The sequence below is a fragment of the Hibiscus syriacus genome, unplaced genomic scaffold, assembly GCF_006381635.1.
Source record: "Hibiscus syriacus cultivar Baekdansim isolate YM2019G1 unplaced genomic scaffold, ASM638163v2 tig00110443_pilon, whole genome shotgun sequence".
NCBI classification, from domain to species: Eukaryota; Viridiplantae; Streptophyta; class Magnoliopsida; order Malvales; family Malvaceae; genus Hibiscus; species Hibiscus syriacus.
Window position 1 is genome coordinate 1,222,574 of NW_024062739.1, and position 14,447 is coordinate 1,237,020.

At 37.0% G+C, this 14,447-nt stretch overlaps 1 protein-coding gene across 1 annotated transcript; it reads right to left on the reverse strand.

Annotated features, from left to right (window-relative positions):
• Nucleotides 1-925: 925 nt before the first annotated feature.
• Nucleotides 926-4,617, reverse strand: LOC120125803 (putative E3 ubiquitin-protein ligase XBAT34). The gene is made up of 9 exons (XM_039144143.1): nucleotides 4,402-4,617; nucleotides 4,191-4,305; nucleotides 3,837-3,917; nucleotides 3,653-3,741; nucleotides 3,281-3,372; nucleotides 3,056-3,137; nucleotides 2,402-2,504; nucleotides 1,844-1,929; nucleotides 926-1,681 (listed from the first exon to the last, which is right to left on the reverse strand). Exons 1-9 carry the CDS (start codon nucleotides 4,501-4,503, stop codon nucleotides 1,025-1,027), a joined length of 1,407 nt encoding a protein of 468 aa, XP_039000074.1. The 5' UTR covers nucleotides 4,504-4,617; the 3' UTR covers nucleotides 926-1,024.
• Between the last annotated feature and the right edge of the window lie 9,830 nt (nucleotides 4,618-14,447).

Genomic DNA, 14,447 nt, shown 5'->3' on the forward strand with positions numbered 1-14,447 from the left:
ATATAATAAATCATTATGAAGGTAAAAATGAAAATATTCATAATTCAGATTGTACATTTAGAACCATTATCAAACAACATGTCACATTCAAAACCAATTCATACAGAGCCTTTGAATCATTTAACGCTTAATCATTTTACTTTATCAAACAATCCCTTAGACTCCCTATTTTTTTATTTTAATTTTAATTTTATACCTTAGATTATAATCTCTAAATTATAAATTTTAAATAAATTAACGGCATTCAAATAAGTAAAACTGCAATGTTTAAATTTTACGCAATGTATAGATTTTTTTCATATACGAAAGGTATATTTGTACAAATATATATATTTTAATGTTACATATATTATTTAGGGTTAAGAGTTTTAGATTTTATGTTTAGAATATTTACTCTTTTTATATTTTTCTAATAAATCAAGGCATATGGATAAGGATTTTTTAATGATAAATATTTAAGAGTGAAGTATTATTTGAAAATTATATCTATTTAAACAAATATTTAGTTTACAAAATTTACACATGAAATAACTTTTTTCAAGTAAAATTGGTTAAATATAAATTAAAAACGCTAAGGGTAAATTACAAATTTCATCACTGAATTTTACTCTTTCTCCTATTTTGCTCATTGAACTTTAAAAGTTTTCAAATTTCTCAATGAACTTAATACATTGAATTTTTTTATCATTCTGTCGTTAAATAGTTAACGGTGTTAAAAGGACATCGTTTAAAAAAAATAAAATTTTCACAAAAACGTCGTTTTGCATCTATATAACAATCCATTTATAATGTATTTAGTGAGAAAACGGTTCGAGTGACGAAAAAACCCAATGTATAAAATTTAGTGAAGAAATTGAAAAGATTTAAAGTACAATGAGTGAAATAGGAGAGAGAGTAAAGTTTAATTACCAAATTTGTATTTTACCCAAACGCTAATAGCTTGAGCTCAAAACAAGAACCAAACTTGTTCCATGTGCAGAAACCATTACAACATGTACATATAACCATGATTCGGATGCGAAATTCAAACACGATAAAGCTTTATAACCTGCTGAATCTCGGCACGACAGACGGGGCAACCCCATTTCTTGGCTTCGATCTCGTTCAAACATGACATACATCCAGCGACATGGCCGCAAGGAACGCAGGCGGCTTCTGATGGAGCATCCAAACATATTGTACACGGACCTTCGTCTCGTTTTGTTTGAGCAGCACTAGGAGGATAGCTTTCTCCTGTTGTGCAAGAAATATCGACAGCGGTGGAATCAATCGACGGGTATTGAACCGGACCATCTTCTACAATCTCATCTATGGCGGGTGCTGGTGGAGCTGATGGGACAGAATCTGAGGTTTGCATTGTCGTATGGATCTCAGTGTGCTCGGTTGAACTGCTACCAGAGTTGGCTTCGATCAAAGTCCATTCACTGATACTTGCTTTTGAAGGTGGAAATGCCGTTGGTGCTACTGAACCGCTGTGACAACTAGTGCTTGCAGAGCTATCCCAACCAGCAGATGCACTAGCTTCATTGCAAGAGTGCAAATCAACATCAGATGTCTCTGCAATAGCTGACTGGATAGAGGCATTGATCGCCATTGCTAATTCGAACTCCTCTGTATCCGGTGGTGCAGTTTCTGGAGCATCCGGAGGCTGAGAATTATGCAGAAATGCAGGAATCCTTGCCTACATATTCAAATGCCATAAATAAAATGGAGATCCGACATAAGAATTTACTGGAAACTGGAAAAGAGTTATGAACAAAATAGTTCCGTACTTGTAAAGGTGTACCTATCACTAAACTACATTAACAGGAAGATCTCTAAAGGGAAATTTGATGAAAAATACCTGTGGAATTCCTTTACATGCATCACAAAACCACTGAAGCTGCTGCATGTCATTTTCTTTACCAGGCGCAAGTTTAATTCGTGTTTCTGGAAAAGAATGAAACCATGTCGACGTGAATTGCAATGTAAAAAACACACATATATCGTCCTAAAACCGAAACAAATGAAAGTATTATCCAAGCATCAAAGTTAATAACCGGTTTCCACATGATTATTGGTGATGCAGTCACTACGGGAAACTAAACCTAGTGATCTGAAGAACCGGGAGGCTGCAATTTAGAGTCCTGACGATTTCCAATATTGAAAACTTCTAGTTTTTTTTTCTTTTCATGATTACATGAAACTTCAGTCAAATTCAGGGGTTCTCTAAAAAACTGATAAATACCATGCTTACACATTGCCTCTCGGGAGGTGTAAGTACTTCACCTCTGCCTCCCACTTCTTGAGGGCCATTCATGAAGATAAACAAATTATGGCAACTAAGCTATCAATCTGATTCCAAATTCCATAACATAGCCAGGAAAGATTGAGAACTAATAATATTGGTCACAGAAATTACTGCTTGAGTTATCGACAATTATCGCTGAAGGATCAGGCTGGTTCAGCTTTGGTTCCTCTAAATTAGCTTTCCACAATGGAATCACTGAGCGTGGTTGAGCATCCTGTTATTTCTCCAATTACACAAATAAGTGGTGGAAAATCACTTAAGGGTAAGCAAAGTTTAATGGTATGAAACAGAAACAAAAAAACAAACAACAGAGACGATTTATTATCTTAAAGTATTATTCAAAGAGTAAACGATGGTTGAAGTAATCAAGAACAAGCTATTCCTAGAAAAGGTTGGGAAATATAATTCCAGAGCTTCCTTAAGAATCCTTGTTTGAGTTTAACAACCGATAATATAGACTTCGCATACTCAGAATATAATTCTATCTGCTTCTTTCTCTTTTCATGTTTGTGATCTACAAATCAAGAAGTATCTGAATTTTGCTTATATCAGTTATGTAATAACGCATTGAGCTTAGTAGATTGAACAATTAAAGCAGCTTGGAGCCTATATGCAGTTTTTATATCTAATACCATTACTAATAAATAGTAATTAAACTCATTACTTGTACACATAATAGCATCATAAGTATTTAAGAAAGCTGCAACTAATATGATGATCAGATTCAGGACAGTTTAAGACAAGCTTGTGGATTAATTGCAATACCTTCAAACTGGAGTACATAGCCATCCCCAACTTGAGAGGCCTTGTATGATTACGCGAACCAGTTGGTAGAACAACAACCCAACTGCGAGCAATGCATAAAGGAGAAGATAACACAATTTGTTTCAAAACAAGAAAATGCTACTGATTGATAGCAAATTAAGGATTATATTAACAAGCAAAAAACAACCGAGATAAAGAGAGAGAATTCTAAATACTAATACCCACACTTTTCTTGAAACCAGTTGAGGAACAAACATTTTGATGAATCCCGACCCGGAAAACTCTCGCATCCAACCAGAGAATAAACATATGTGCTTCTGCACAACATCAAAAGAATAAAGATAAATTTCATTTCGAAGCTTAGTTTTTAAAGACACATCGAAACATAAAGGATCTCTGGAGCCTAGACACTGGCTGAAGACGTACGCCTTTCGTAAGCAAGACTCATTTTAAGCGCTATGTGCTGTTGGAGATGTTTTCATGCGTCTATGTGACGTTTTAAGCGCGTCTAGGCACGTTTTTTAAAACTAAGTTTCGAAGTTGTCGGAAGGTTATTACAAAATACAGAGAATGTCAAAATAAACTTCCCATCTTTACCTCGATGGCTCGCACAACATTGACATTTCCTTTCACCCAAGCAACATCGAGAGGCGTTTGACCATCATCATTAATAACCAATGGATTTGCTGAAAATTTAGAACCAGTCACTCATAAGACAACTCTACACAGTTCAAGTGGATGGTTTTCACACCGAATTAACGAAATAGATGAAACAAACAACCTCCACGGGAAAGAAGTAATTTGACTGTACTTAGAAGGCCCCTCTTTGCTGCGTGGTGCAATGGAGTCCCACCAAGGTGACCTAAACACAGATTAAAATCCCAAAACTAAAATCAGTTCATAAACTATTTACTTTAACAAAGTTCCCCAAAGCTTATTTAGTTTGAAAACTGTTAATTTCTTCCTTCTTAAACCAATATCATTAATGGAAAAGAGAAATTACCAGGTGAAAAAGGGAAATTAAACAAAAAAACTTCCTCCAAATTCATACATTTCTGCTTTTATGAGTGGAAGTTCCCAGCTAATGAACATTCAGCTTCATAATAAATAAAAAATAAATCAATAAAAGCGAAACCTGGACGATAAGCGTTAATATTGGCACCGAGTTCGATCAAAGTTTGGGCTACATCAAAAAACGATGGATTCAAACAAGCCAATATCAACGGCGTTCTTCCTTCTTTATCAATCCACTGTCAATCCACAACCAGAAAAAGAAGAAAAGAAATAAGATTAATTGTTCGATCAAAGTGATTAAACGAGAGGGAAAAGGATCACTTATTTGATACCTCGAGGCCGGCGCCTTCATGGAAAAGAGATTTAATCCCTTCAATGTTACCGTAATTCACTTGATTGTATAGCAATTCGTCTTTCGATTGTTGTTGCCCCATTCAAAAATGCCTCTGTTTGGTCCGATGGAAAATCCGAACCGGATTTTATTTCCTTCTGTTTTCCCAGGAAAAACTGTTTCCCGGAAATTTGGAATGGAAATAAAATCCAAATTTAAGATCAAAGAAATTGAAATATAAATTTAAATAATCATATATATATATATATATATGGAGATTTGATTTCTTAGCAGAGAAGAATTTTGGGTTGTCAAAGGTAACGATTTTGTTTTTTAAACAGAAGTGACGTATACTAAAAAGGCGGCAACGGGAACCGGTGGAGAGTACTGTTTAACACACGTTTGTTAATTATCTAAATCTTTTAAGTAATTAATTTTAGAATGAATGATGCTCTTAATAGGGTAAAGTACAAAATAGTACCTCAACTATAGGGTAGTATTTTGTTAAGTCTATCGGCTATTAAAAGTTATAAAATGATTATTTGACTATAGAGTGTTACTTTGTTAAGTCTCTGACTATTAAAAGTTACAAAATGATCATTCGTCTACAATGTGTTATTTTATTGAGTTTCTCGACTATTAAATATTACAAAATGGTCAACTGACTATTTAGTGTGTTCCAAACTCGTCATTTTTTGTTAAAAAATTGACAACAGTCTGAGCTGGTTGTTAACATGTTAATTGAGATATGATATTTTTTTGAGAAAATCGCCTCAGTGACCAAAAATGCCTTATAATATACGATTTTAACCAACTTTTTCCGGATTTGCCAAAATGACCAACAAAATCGCAATGCGATCGCTAATTCGCAACGCGATCTTCATTATCGCAAATTCGCGTTGCATTTCGCGTTGCGATAGTTGGAAATCGCGTTGCGATGGTCTACAGTGTCGTTGCGATTTTCCCAATTAGCAATGCGAATAAGTAAATCGCAACGCGAATTGGGAAAATCGCAATGCAATACTGACTATCGCAATGCGATACTTACTATCGCAATGCGATAATACAAAATCGCAACGAGATACTGACTTTCGCAACGCGATTCTGACTTTCGCAACGCGATTTACATAGCGCCATTCGTATTAACGCGTATTTTTTTTTTCAAATTCCAAACACGAATTTTTTCTTAATAAATCGGAAACTGAACCGTCCATAGTAATCGCAACTCATAACCTCAAACCCAAAATCACAACACTCAGTACCATCTCCATCTCTCACTCTCTACGGCGAAATCCGTCCCCATCTCCGAAGATTTCCGTCCCCATCGTCGGCGAAATCCCTCACAACCATTCACAGTCAAAAATCTCTCACAATCATTCAGAAATGGAAAATCAACCTCCGAGGGTTAGTTTTTTTTATTTTTATTTTGAAATTTTTGCATTATTTTAGGTTTTTCATATTGAGATTGATGATAAGTTTACTGGTAATTTCAATAATAGATTAACCATTTCACTTAGATTTCTTATTAAATTCATTCGATTGCTGCCAATACTGCTAAACTGTTTAGCCTGTGAAGTTAGTATTTGTCTTTGTTTTGTCTTTTGGTTGAAGTAATGCAGAAGAAGAATAGTTTCGAGAATGAAAATCGCAACGCGGAAATAACTATCGCAACGAGAGAATCGCAACGCGAAATAAAAAATGCAACGCGAAACCAAAATCGCATTGCGATTTTCATTTCGCGTTGCGATTCTCTCGTTGCGATTTTCAATTCGCGTTGCGATTTTCATTTCGCATTGCGATTCCCTCGTTGCGATTTTCATTTCGCATTGTGATTCTCTCGTTGCGATTTTCATTTCGCATTGCGATAGTAATTTCCGCGTTGCGATAGACATTAAGATGATTGCCTATTAAGTGATAACAACTGAACAGATCATAGCAATTTTCAAACTCAAGTTACTAATACATGCCTAACTGAAAATGTTAAAAGTTCACACATAAAATCTACATAATACAACGTTTGCATTTAAAAATCACCTAAGTTAACAGTCCCAAAAGGTGAAGCCAGTTGTGATTGGGATTTTAAAGATGATTGCGAATTTGATTGCCTTTTTCTTGACACCATATGAGCTTTGGATTTTGATGATGATCCATATTTTGGTAGAGGAAAAGATGATTGTGATGGCACTGGTGATCCACATGTCAACCTTGTATGACCACTTTCCTTGCACCGACTACATGTCGATCTCTTCTTCTCTTCACCCTTAGACGGTATACGATCGTGACTTTTTGGTCGGCCAGGTAGCCTTCTGTCCATGGCTGGTGGCAAAACTGTTTGTAAGTCATCTGGTATGTCCCACTCAGAAGGATGTGGAATAGGGTAGACAATCTCAGCATAAGTCTGTCGATATACTTCTGTAGTGTAGCAATCCATAGCGTATGTGCTTGAATCATCTCGGTTTAGATGAAGAGCAACTTTTATAACATGGCCACACGGATAACCAGATGTTTGCCATTTCATACAACTACACGTCCTTGCATTTAGATCGACAAGCCATTTAAGTTATTATCCAGTACTTCAAACAAAGTGTTTGAACATGGTTCAACTCTCCATGACGTTGACTTCACAACACGTTTCGTTATCTTTTTTTCAGTCCATGGTGTAACACGATGTTCCAATGTTCCTGTAAATTTAAATAAATAATACTTAGTAAAATATATGATAAGTTACGAATTCAAAGAAATAATACTTGCATGGTTTCTTTTCTTGTAGTACCACTGTTGAATAGAGGCTCGAAAAAACTCTATTAACATAGTAATGGGTAATTTCCGGGAATGACGACTTAGAGCGTTGATTGATTCTGCACTATTAGACGTCATGAAACCATATCTTGCTCCAAGTTCATGTACTCTTGACCATCTTTCAAACCCGACATCTTCTAGTGTTTGAGCACACTGAGGCAAAACACGTCTTAAACAGTTTATATGCTTATTGAAATCCACTTCCCGATAAGCCTTTACAGCCTTCCAGTATGTCCATTTGTGCTTTTTTATACCAGCAGACCTTGATTTTAGATTTCTATACAAATGAACACCACAAAGTCCATGAAAAGCATCTGGGAAACACCTTCTAACAGCGTTGTCAATTGAGTTTGCCCTATCGGATATGATTGTCAGATTGCTAATAGGACCTATGCAATCCCTAAGATACCCCATAAACCATGTCTATGAATCAGAGGTTTCAGATTTGCCAACCCCGTAAGCTATTGGCAATATCCCATTGTTAGCATCCATGGCTACTGCTAATAAGTTTACTCCAAGGTATCGACCTTTCAAATGTGCTCCGTCAACTATAATAACTGGGCGCATGCAAGTAATAACGAACGAATCTACAAAATAATATACACAAGAAATATAATCATTTAAATGTGAAATGCATGTAACTAACAGAAATGAGTCAACAGAATTATATTGATTTACTAACCGCAGCACCAATGGCGATAAACAGCAACTCAAAGCATCCATCTCTATCTGTTTTGATATGAGTTACCGACCCAGGATTTTTCAGCTTTAAATTGTGACAATAAGTCGGCAGTTGGGCAAACGATGCTTCTGGCGACCCCCTCAACAATTCCAAGGCATAACATTTGGCTCTCCAAGCTTGAGAATATGATATACTAATCTTGAACCGAGCATTCATGTCAGTCATAATTTCATGTCCCCGATATACCCTGCCATTCAAAAACATTAACTCAGCCAGAAAACCACCCAAAACCTTTTTTGTTTGCCTGTCTATGGTTAGGAAAAACTTGGGTTCTTGAACATGTATGTTTATCAATAAAAGTCCTAACTTGAAACATTTCGCAATCTTTTATCCTCTTTGCAATCATACGCCACGTACAGTTTTTGTCAATTATACACCTTGTTTCGAAATGATCTTTGCTTGATTTGTTAACTTTTAGTTGATAGCCATCTTCCACACATTTCGTATACAAAGCTATCTTCAAGTCTTCCTTTGTATCAAAACAATCATCTTTCTTGATACGAATAACTTTTGTGTAACAATCAACTGCTTTCTTTGCCAACTCTTCTTCCGGTAGCTGAAGTAATTCTGGCATATTCCAGTTATACTCCCGTGGCATTTTCTTTTCTTCGGGGACTTTTTCTTCTTCTCTTTTTCTTCTTCAGGATTATATGAATTACAGAATGGATGTTCAACATGTTCATTCACAGTCGTAACTTCCTCCTCATTATCATCAACAACATCTTCCTCGGCAACGGGTGTTTCATCATCAAAATTCGGGTATTGACCAATATCAAAATCATTACATGCAGGGTCTGTTTCTTCTTCTGAAACATCATCAAAATCCGAGTATTGACCAATATCAAAGTCCGAGTATTGACCAAGATCAAATTTCGAATACTGACTAGTACTCACAATTTTTTCTCTTGGCTTATCATCGTCTAATTGGTCAATACGAAAACCGGAATTTGGTGCTGAAAGTTGATTTGGATTTGGATTAGAGAAAGGTTGTGGGTTTTGAGACCCACTTAGTTGATTACTACCCGCTACTGACCCAACAATACTACTTCTAGGTTCAACAACATACAATGTAACATCATCACTTGAAACATTAATGTAAGCAATGAATCGTTCAACATCTTCATTGTCGGTTAACAAATAAACTTTACCATTTCTCTGATAAGATAGCCTAAATCCACTTAGGGGCTCTAAATTCAATTTCTTTGAAACACGTAACATTAGAGTTTCATAAGTTAACTTCTTTAATGACAGTTTTAGTTGAAGATTCATGGGTAAAGGCATATATTGTAAAACACCATGAACATTCTCCCATGACCCTCCAAAACACAAATCTATCCAAACATGATCAATATTAGATGATTTCATGGTTGTAAATTAATTTACTAAACAAACGAGATGCGAAACTAAGACCTGTTGTCGGATGGGGAAGGATGTCGTTAGATATAGGAACGGATGTTGCCGGAGAGAGTGATAGATGGAGATGGAATGAGTTACGATTTAGGGATTTAGGTTATGAGTTGTTGCTGCTGTGTAGATATATACACAAAAAATTTGGCTTGTGAAACTAAAACCTTTTGCGAACTTTGAAACTCGCATTGCGATTCTGTATTATCTCGTTGCGAAAGTCAGAATCGCGTTGTGAAAGTCAGAATCGCGTTGCGAAAGGCAATCATTTGACCATCGCAATGCGAAATGCAAATCGCAACGACAGAATCGCAATGCGAAATGAAAAAGGAGTATATATGTCAACAAAACTTGCATTATATGTATTTTATGTGTGCACTTTTAACATTTTCAGTTAGGCATGTATTAGTAACTTGAGTTTGAACATTGCTATGATCTGTTCAGTTGTTATCACTTATTAGACATTCATTTGACTATCGCAACGCGAAAATGGCTATCGCAACGCGAAAATGGCTATCGCAACGCGAAAATGGCTATCTCAACGCGAAATGGCTATCGCAACGACAAAATCGCAATGCGAAATGAAAATCGCATTGCGATTTTCTCGTTGCGGTTTTCATTTCGCATTGCGATTTTCATTTCGCATTGCGATTCTCTCGTTGCGATAGTCAGTTTTGTGTTGCGATAGTCTGTTTTGCCTTCAACATAATACAGATTGAAAATCAACAAATCAACTATTACATTTCAACACAAATAAGAATTATGTACACATCAATTAAACAAATAAACATTTACAAATCATCTTTTACAAATCAATTAAACAATCAAAAAATAATAATAATTCTTATTTCTTCATCAATTATTGAATCAATGAATCAACAACTTTGTGACCCCGTACATCCATTTCACGCAGCTCACTTAAGGATTAACCTACAGAAACCAAACATTTGCTCAAACAAGACTTCCTACACATCTAAAACCTACAAACAGCAAATTATTGAATTCTAGGTACTTAACCAAACATTTTAAAACCAAAAGGAGTATATATGTTAACAAAACTTGCATTTAACTTACCAATTAACAATGGACACTTTCATAACGCGGATGCAGGTAGGCAGCGTCTCGAATATATTTCTCTAGCCATATAATGCCAAAACCACAAGCCTACTGCAGCTCTATCTCTATCGGTGGGAGGTAAAAACTCTGTGCTTCCCGCCGTCAAACGCGCCAAGCAAAGGCATACGAGAGGACCATAATCCCCTCTGGCTCCCGGCGATTGCTGTGGCGCGGTCTCGTCTCTGACAACTATGACATTGAACTTCTTTGGCTTCTTGTGTCCAGAATGAGTCCAATAATTAATCCCATCCAAGAATTTAGCCAAATGAGAGCTCTATCCCTTGAAAATATCTCTCAAATCAGACAGTGATATATAATTGATCATGCTGTCATACACTATTATCTTCAGGGATGGGAGCTGAAGTTGGACGAGAAGCCAGTGACGACGTTCCAAAACAGGGATAAACACCTGCAATCATAAGTAATAATTCATTTATTTGCGCACTTATTTATGAACACCTTTAAAAAATTTAAAAAAATAAACACTAACCTTATCGACCTCCCACCATGCAGGATAAAGTTTAGCTTGTCCATTGCCCAACGAAAATGATTCATCTCGTTGATTCTTCAAGTGAACTACGTGAAAAGCCGCCGGCATTATTGTATATAGCGAATTTTTTTTATTTTTCCTAAGCTTCCTTATTATTAGTAGACGTGACACCCACGCATCGATATGTTGTTTTACAAAAAAATACATATATTAGTGAATTACATTAATTTTTAAACAAATTAATCAAAATCATATATAAGACAAATATAAGACTTACCTCCCCATCCAAATAGCCAATGTCTTCAACCCCTAATAGCACACCCCACCAAGACCGATCAAGCAACAAAAACATTTCATCGTTGAGTTTGCTGATGTTAGTGTAACACCCTTGGCTCCGCTCATGTAGATAAAAATCAACTGCGGTCTTAGCCCAAAGGGTATTATCCACAATTGTTTCCGGTAGTTGTCTCCTCTCCACTTCAGATACCGGAAGGGTACTAGCCGGTAACTCATACGAGAGCCAACTCTCATCCATCATGTCCGGAACCGGTGGGGGTTTCTCAATACTTCGATATATTACCCCATGTGAATCAGGCTTTGGAATGGTGGGAGGAACCTCTTCAACGATGACAGTGGCCTCTTGAACGGTGGGGGGGAATCTTGAGGGAGGATAGGGGCCTCTTGAACGATTGGAGGGGACTCTTGAGGGATGATCGGTGAGTCGGGCTTCTTCTTGCGGAGTCTTTGCACCATTGGGGTGAACGGAGACGTAATAGCACGTCCACGCCGTCTGATGCGTGAACTCCGTCGTGCAAGGAAAACCCGACGTAAAGCATCCACCTTATCGGGCCGCTAAAAAAAATTAATACATAAATCAGTAAATAAACAGACATGATATTAAACAAAGACAAATATGTTTCAAACTAGCATTGTATTCACCCAAGTCATTATTCTATCATAGTTCACAAAATGCTCAGATAACATTCCAGAAGTAAGCACTTATATAAACATTTAAAAGGACAACATATATAAACATTCCAGAAGAATAATAGTTTACTTTCGCAACACGAAACTTAAAATCGCAACGCGAAAATGACTATCGCAACGAAGAAATGGCTATCGCAATGCGAAATAAAAATCGCAACGACAAAATCGCACTGCGAAATGAAATCGCAACGACAAAATCGCAACGCGAAACACAAATCGCATTGCGATTTTCATTTCGCGTTGCGATTTTGTCGTTGCGATTTCATTTCGCATTGTGATTTTTTCGTTGCGATTTTCATTTCGCATTACGATAGCCATTTTCGCGTTGCGATAATCATTTTCGTGTTGCGAAAGTAAACTATTCTTCTTATGCAAATTGAAACTTGAATGGATTGCATTACTTCAACCAAAAGACAAAAACAAAACCAAAAACAAATACTAACAAAAACAGGTTAGTAGTATTAGCAGCAACCGAATGAATTACGAGTATGAAAAATCTTAAACTTACCTCGTTGCGTAGAGTATGAACCTCATTCTGCAACGATGCTACCATCTCACGTAGAGCGGCTACCTCACCGCGTAATGTAGACACCTCAACACGCCATGCACCATCGTCTTTGCGTAAAGTACCAACCTCCTCACGCAAGGCATTGGCCTCATCACGTAACTCCCCTAACTCATCCCGTTGAGGTGGAGGTGGAGAACAGGGAGATAAACGTCGTGGCATCTTTTCCGGTCGCCTATCTTGCGGTGATGGTGGAGAAGAGGCTCGATGATGTGACAGAATAGGTGATGGCTGTCGTTGTGGAGGTGTATAGCCGGGTCGATCAGATGATGGCTCTAGGTGAGGTGATAGCTCTGGGCGAGGTGATGGCTCCCGAAGTGGAGGCTGCTCATCAACCGTTCTATCGAAAAAAACGCTTACTAGCTTGCCACCAATCAGTGGCAAGCTCAGCTTCCGTGGGTGTCAGCCTCTGTAGAGGAGTGTTGGCCTCCTAACAATATAAAAGCTCAAACAAAGTTAAACGTGTACTAGTAATAACTTGTTTATAAACATATGGTAGTATTTATGTTAACTTACATTATTTATTATCGTATACCGTAGTAAATCTTCCCATTGCAAGGTCCGTTTCCTCTTCCAGGAAATAGCCCTGGGAATATTATTTGAAGTTTTTATTGCATATGTCTTCATGGCGGGAAAGGCCTCAAATATCCAAATCTACAAACAATATAATAACAAACATTAGTAATTGTTAAATAATTACTTATAATTTTGGAAACATTATATAAAAATTCTTACCTTAAAGGCCCAAATAAAGCCTGTCAAAGTGTATTTGGAACCATCGCCATGCAAACTTTTTCGATCATCCAAGGCAGACGATAACTTATTCCATGTAGCTTTCCATAAATACGAGCCCCACGGAAACAGGTTCCACGCATTTAGGTCTTCTACCAATTTGATTAGATCATTTGGAATAGGTTGTCTGGCCTCTCTGCCTAAAAAGCCGGTATGCAAAAGAATTAGAAGGCATACTCGTACAACGTCGACGTCATCCATCCGAGTAAAACCATCTTTCTTATTCAATAATATCGTCAGGTCTTCCACGTGTAGATTCGGCCTCTCCAGCTCAGGAAAAACCCGGGATAACCATGATGGGCGGGTAATATGTCTAGTGTACCGACCTACATCATCGTGTCCGAAGCGTAGACCGGTGATTAAGCAAAACTCCTCCCGCCCAAAACACGTATACGCCGGTGGAAAATCAAACCATATCTCTTCATCACGACGTTGTATAGTACCTGGTAGATCCCTAGTCATGGTTTGAAGATATAGGTGTGTCAACATCGCATCTCCACCGGGATGTTGTACTTTCAGCCATGGCCCGAAGCAAGTATCCTCAAACATTTTTCTTTGTGCAGGTGAAAGCTTCGACGTAATTGTTTTGGCCAGGCTGACTTTATTTCTTAAGGTTAATTGAGCCGAATAAAAGTTCTACAAAAACAATAAACATACTAAGTTAGATATACCAAAAACTACACTGTGAAGATATACCAATGTCGTAACCGTCTTTCGGTTGGACCCCGGAATTGGGCTTCGACTTAGGAAAAATGATTTGGAGTCGCCACCGACCACTTTAAAACGAATTTAGGTGGGCCGGACACCATCTTACCTTATCTGCGTCGTACCAGAAACGTGTCGGGTTCGGGAGTCGGTTACGGTCAAGGAAGGATTAGCACCCTTGAACCGCCCTTTCGGTACCAATTAATTTGTCGGTTGTCTTAGTTGCGAAAATTTAAAATTTAAATTTAAATTTAAAAACTCGATGCAAATCACTTACCTTTGATCGATTAAAGTTACCGCTAAAAAGGGGTAAACAAAAAAAAATATGTTAGACGATAAAATAGTTAAATAAAAATGAAAGGATAAAATAATAACAAAAAAAGTAGTAATATAAAAAAAAATCAAAGAAATTAAATTAAAGTTAAATAAATAATAAATAAATATTAA

Bases quoted from the DNA above. Each gene is read 5' to 3' on its own strand.
- LOC120125803 (XM_039144143.1), bottom strand. From the start codon at position 4,503: ATGGGGCAACAACAATCGAAAGACGAATTGCTATACAATCAAGTGAAT. The intron at 4,306-4,401 runs GTATCAAATAAG...GTGGATTGACAG, and splicing joins ATGAAGGCGCCGGCCTCGAG to TGGATTGATAAAGAAGGAAG. The intron at 1,682-1,843 runs GTATTTTTCATC...TTGAATATGTAG, and splicing joins CATGTAAAGGAATTCCACAG to GCAAGGATTCCTGCATTTCT.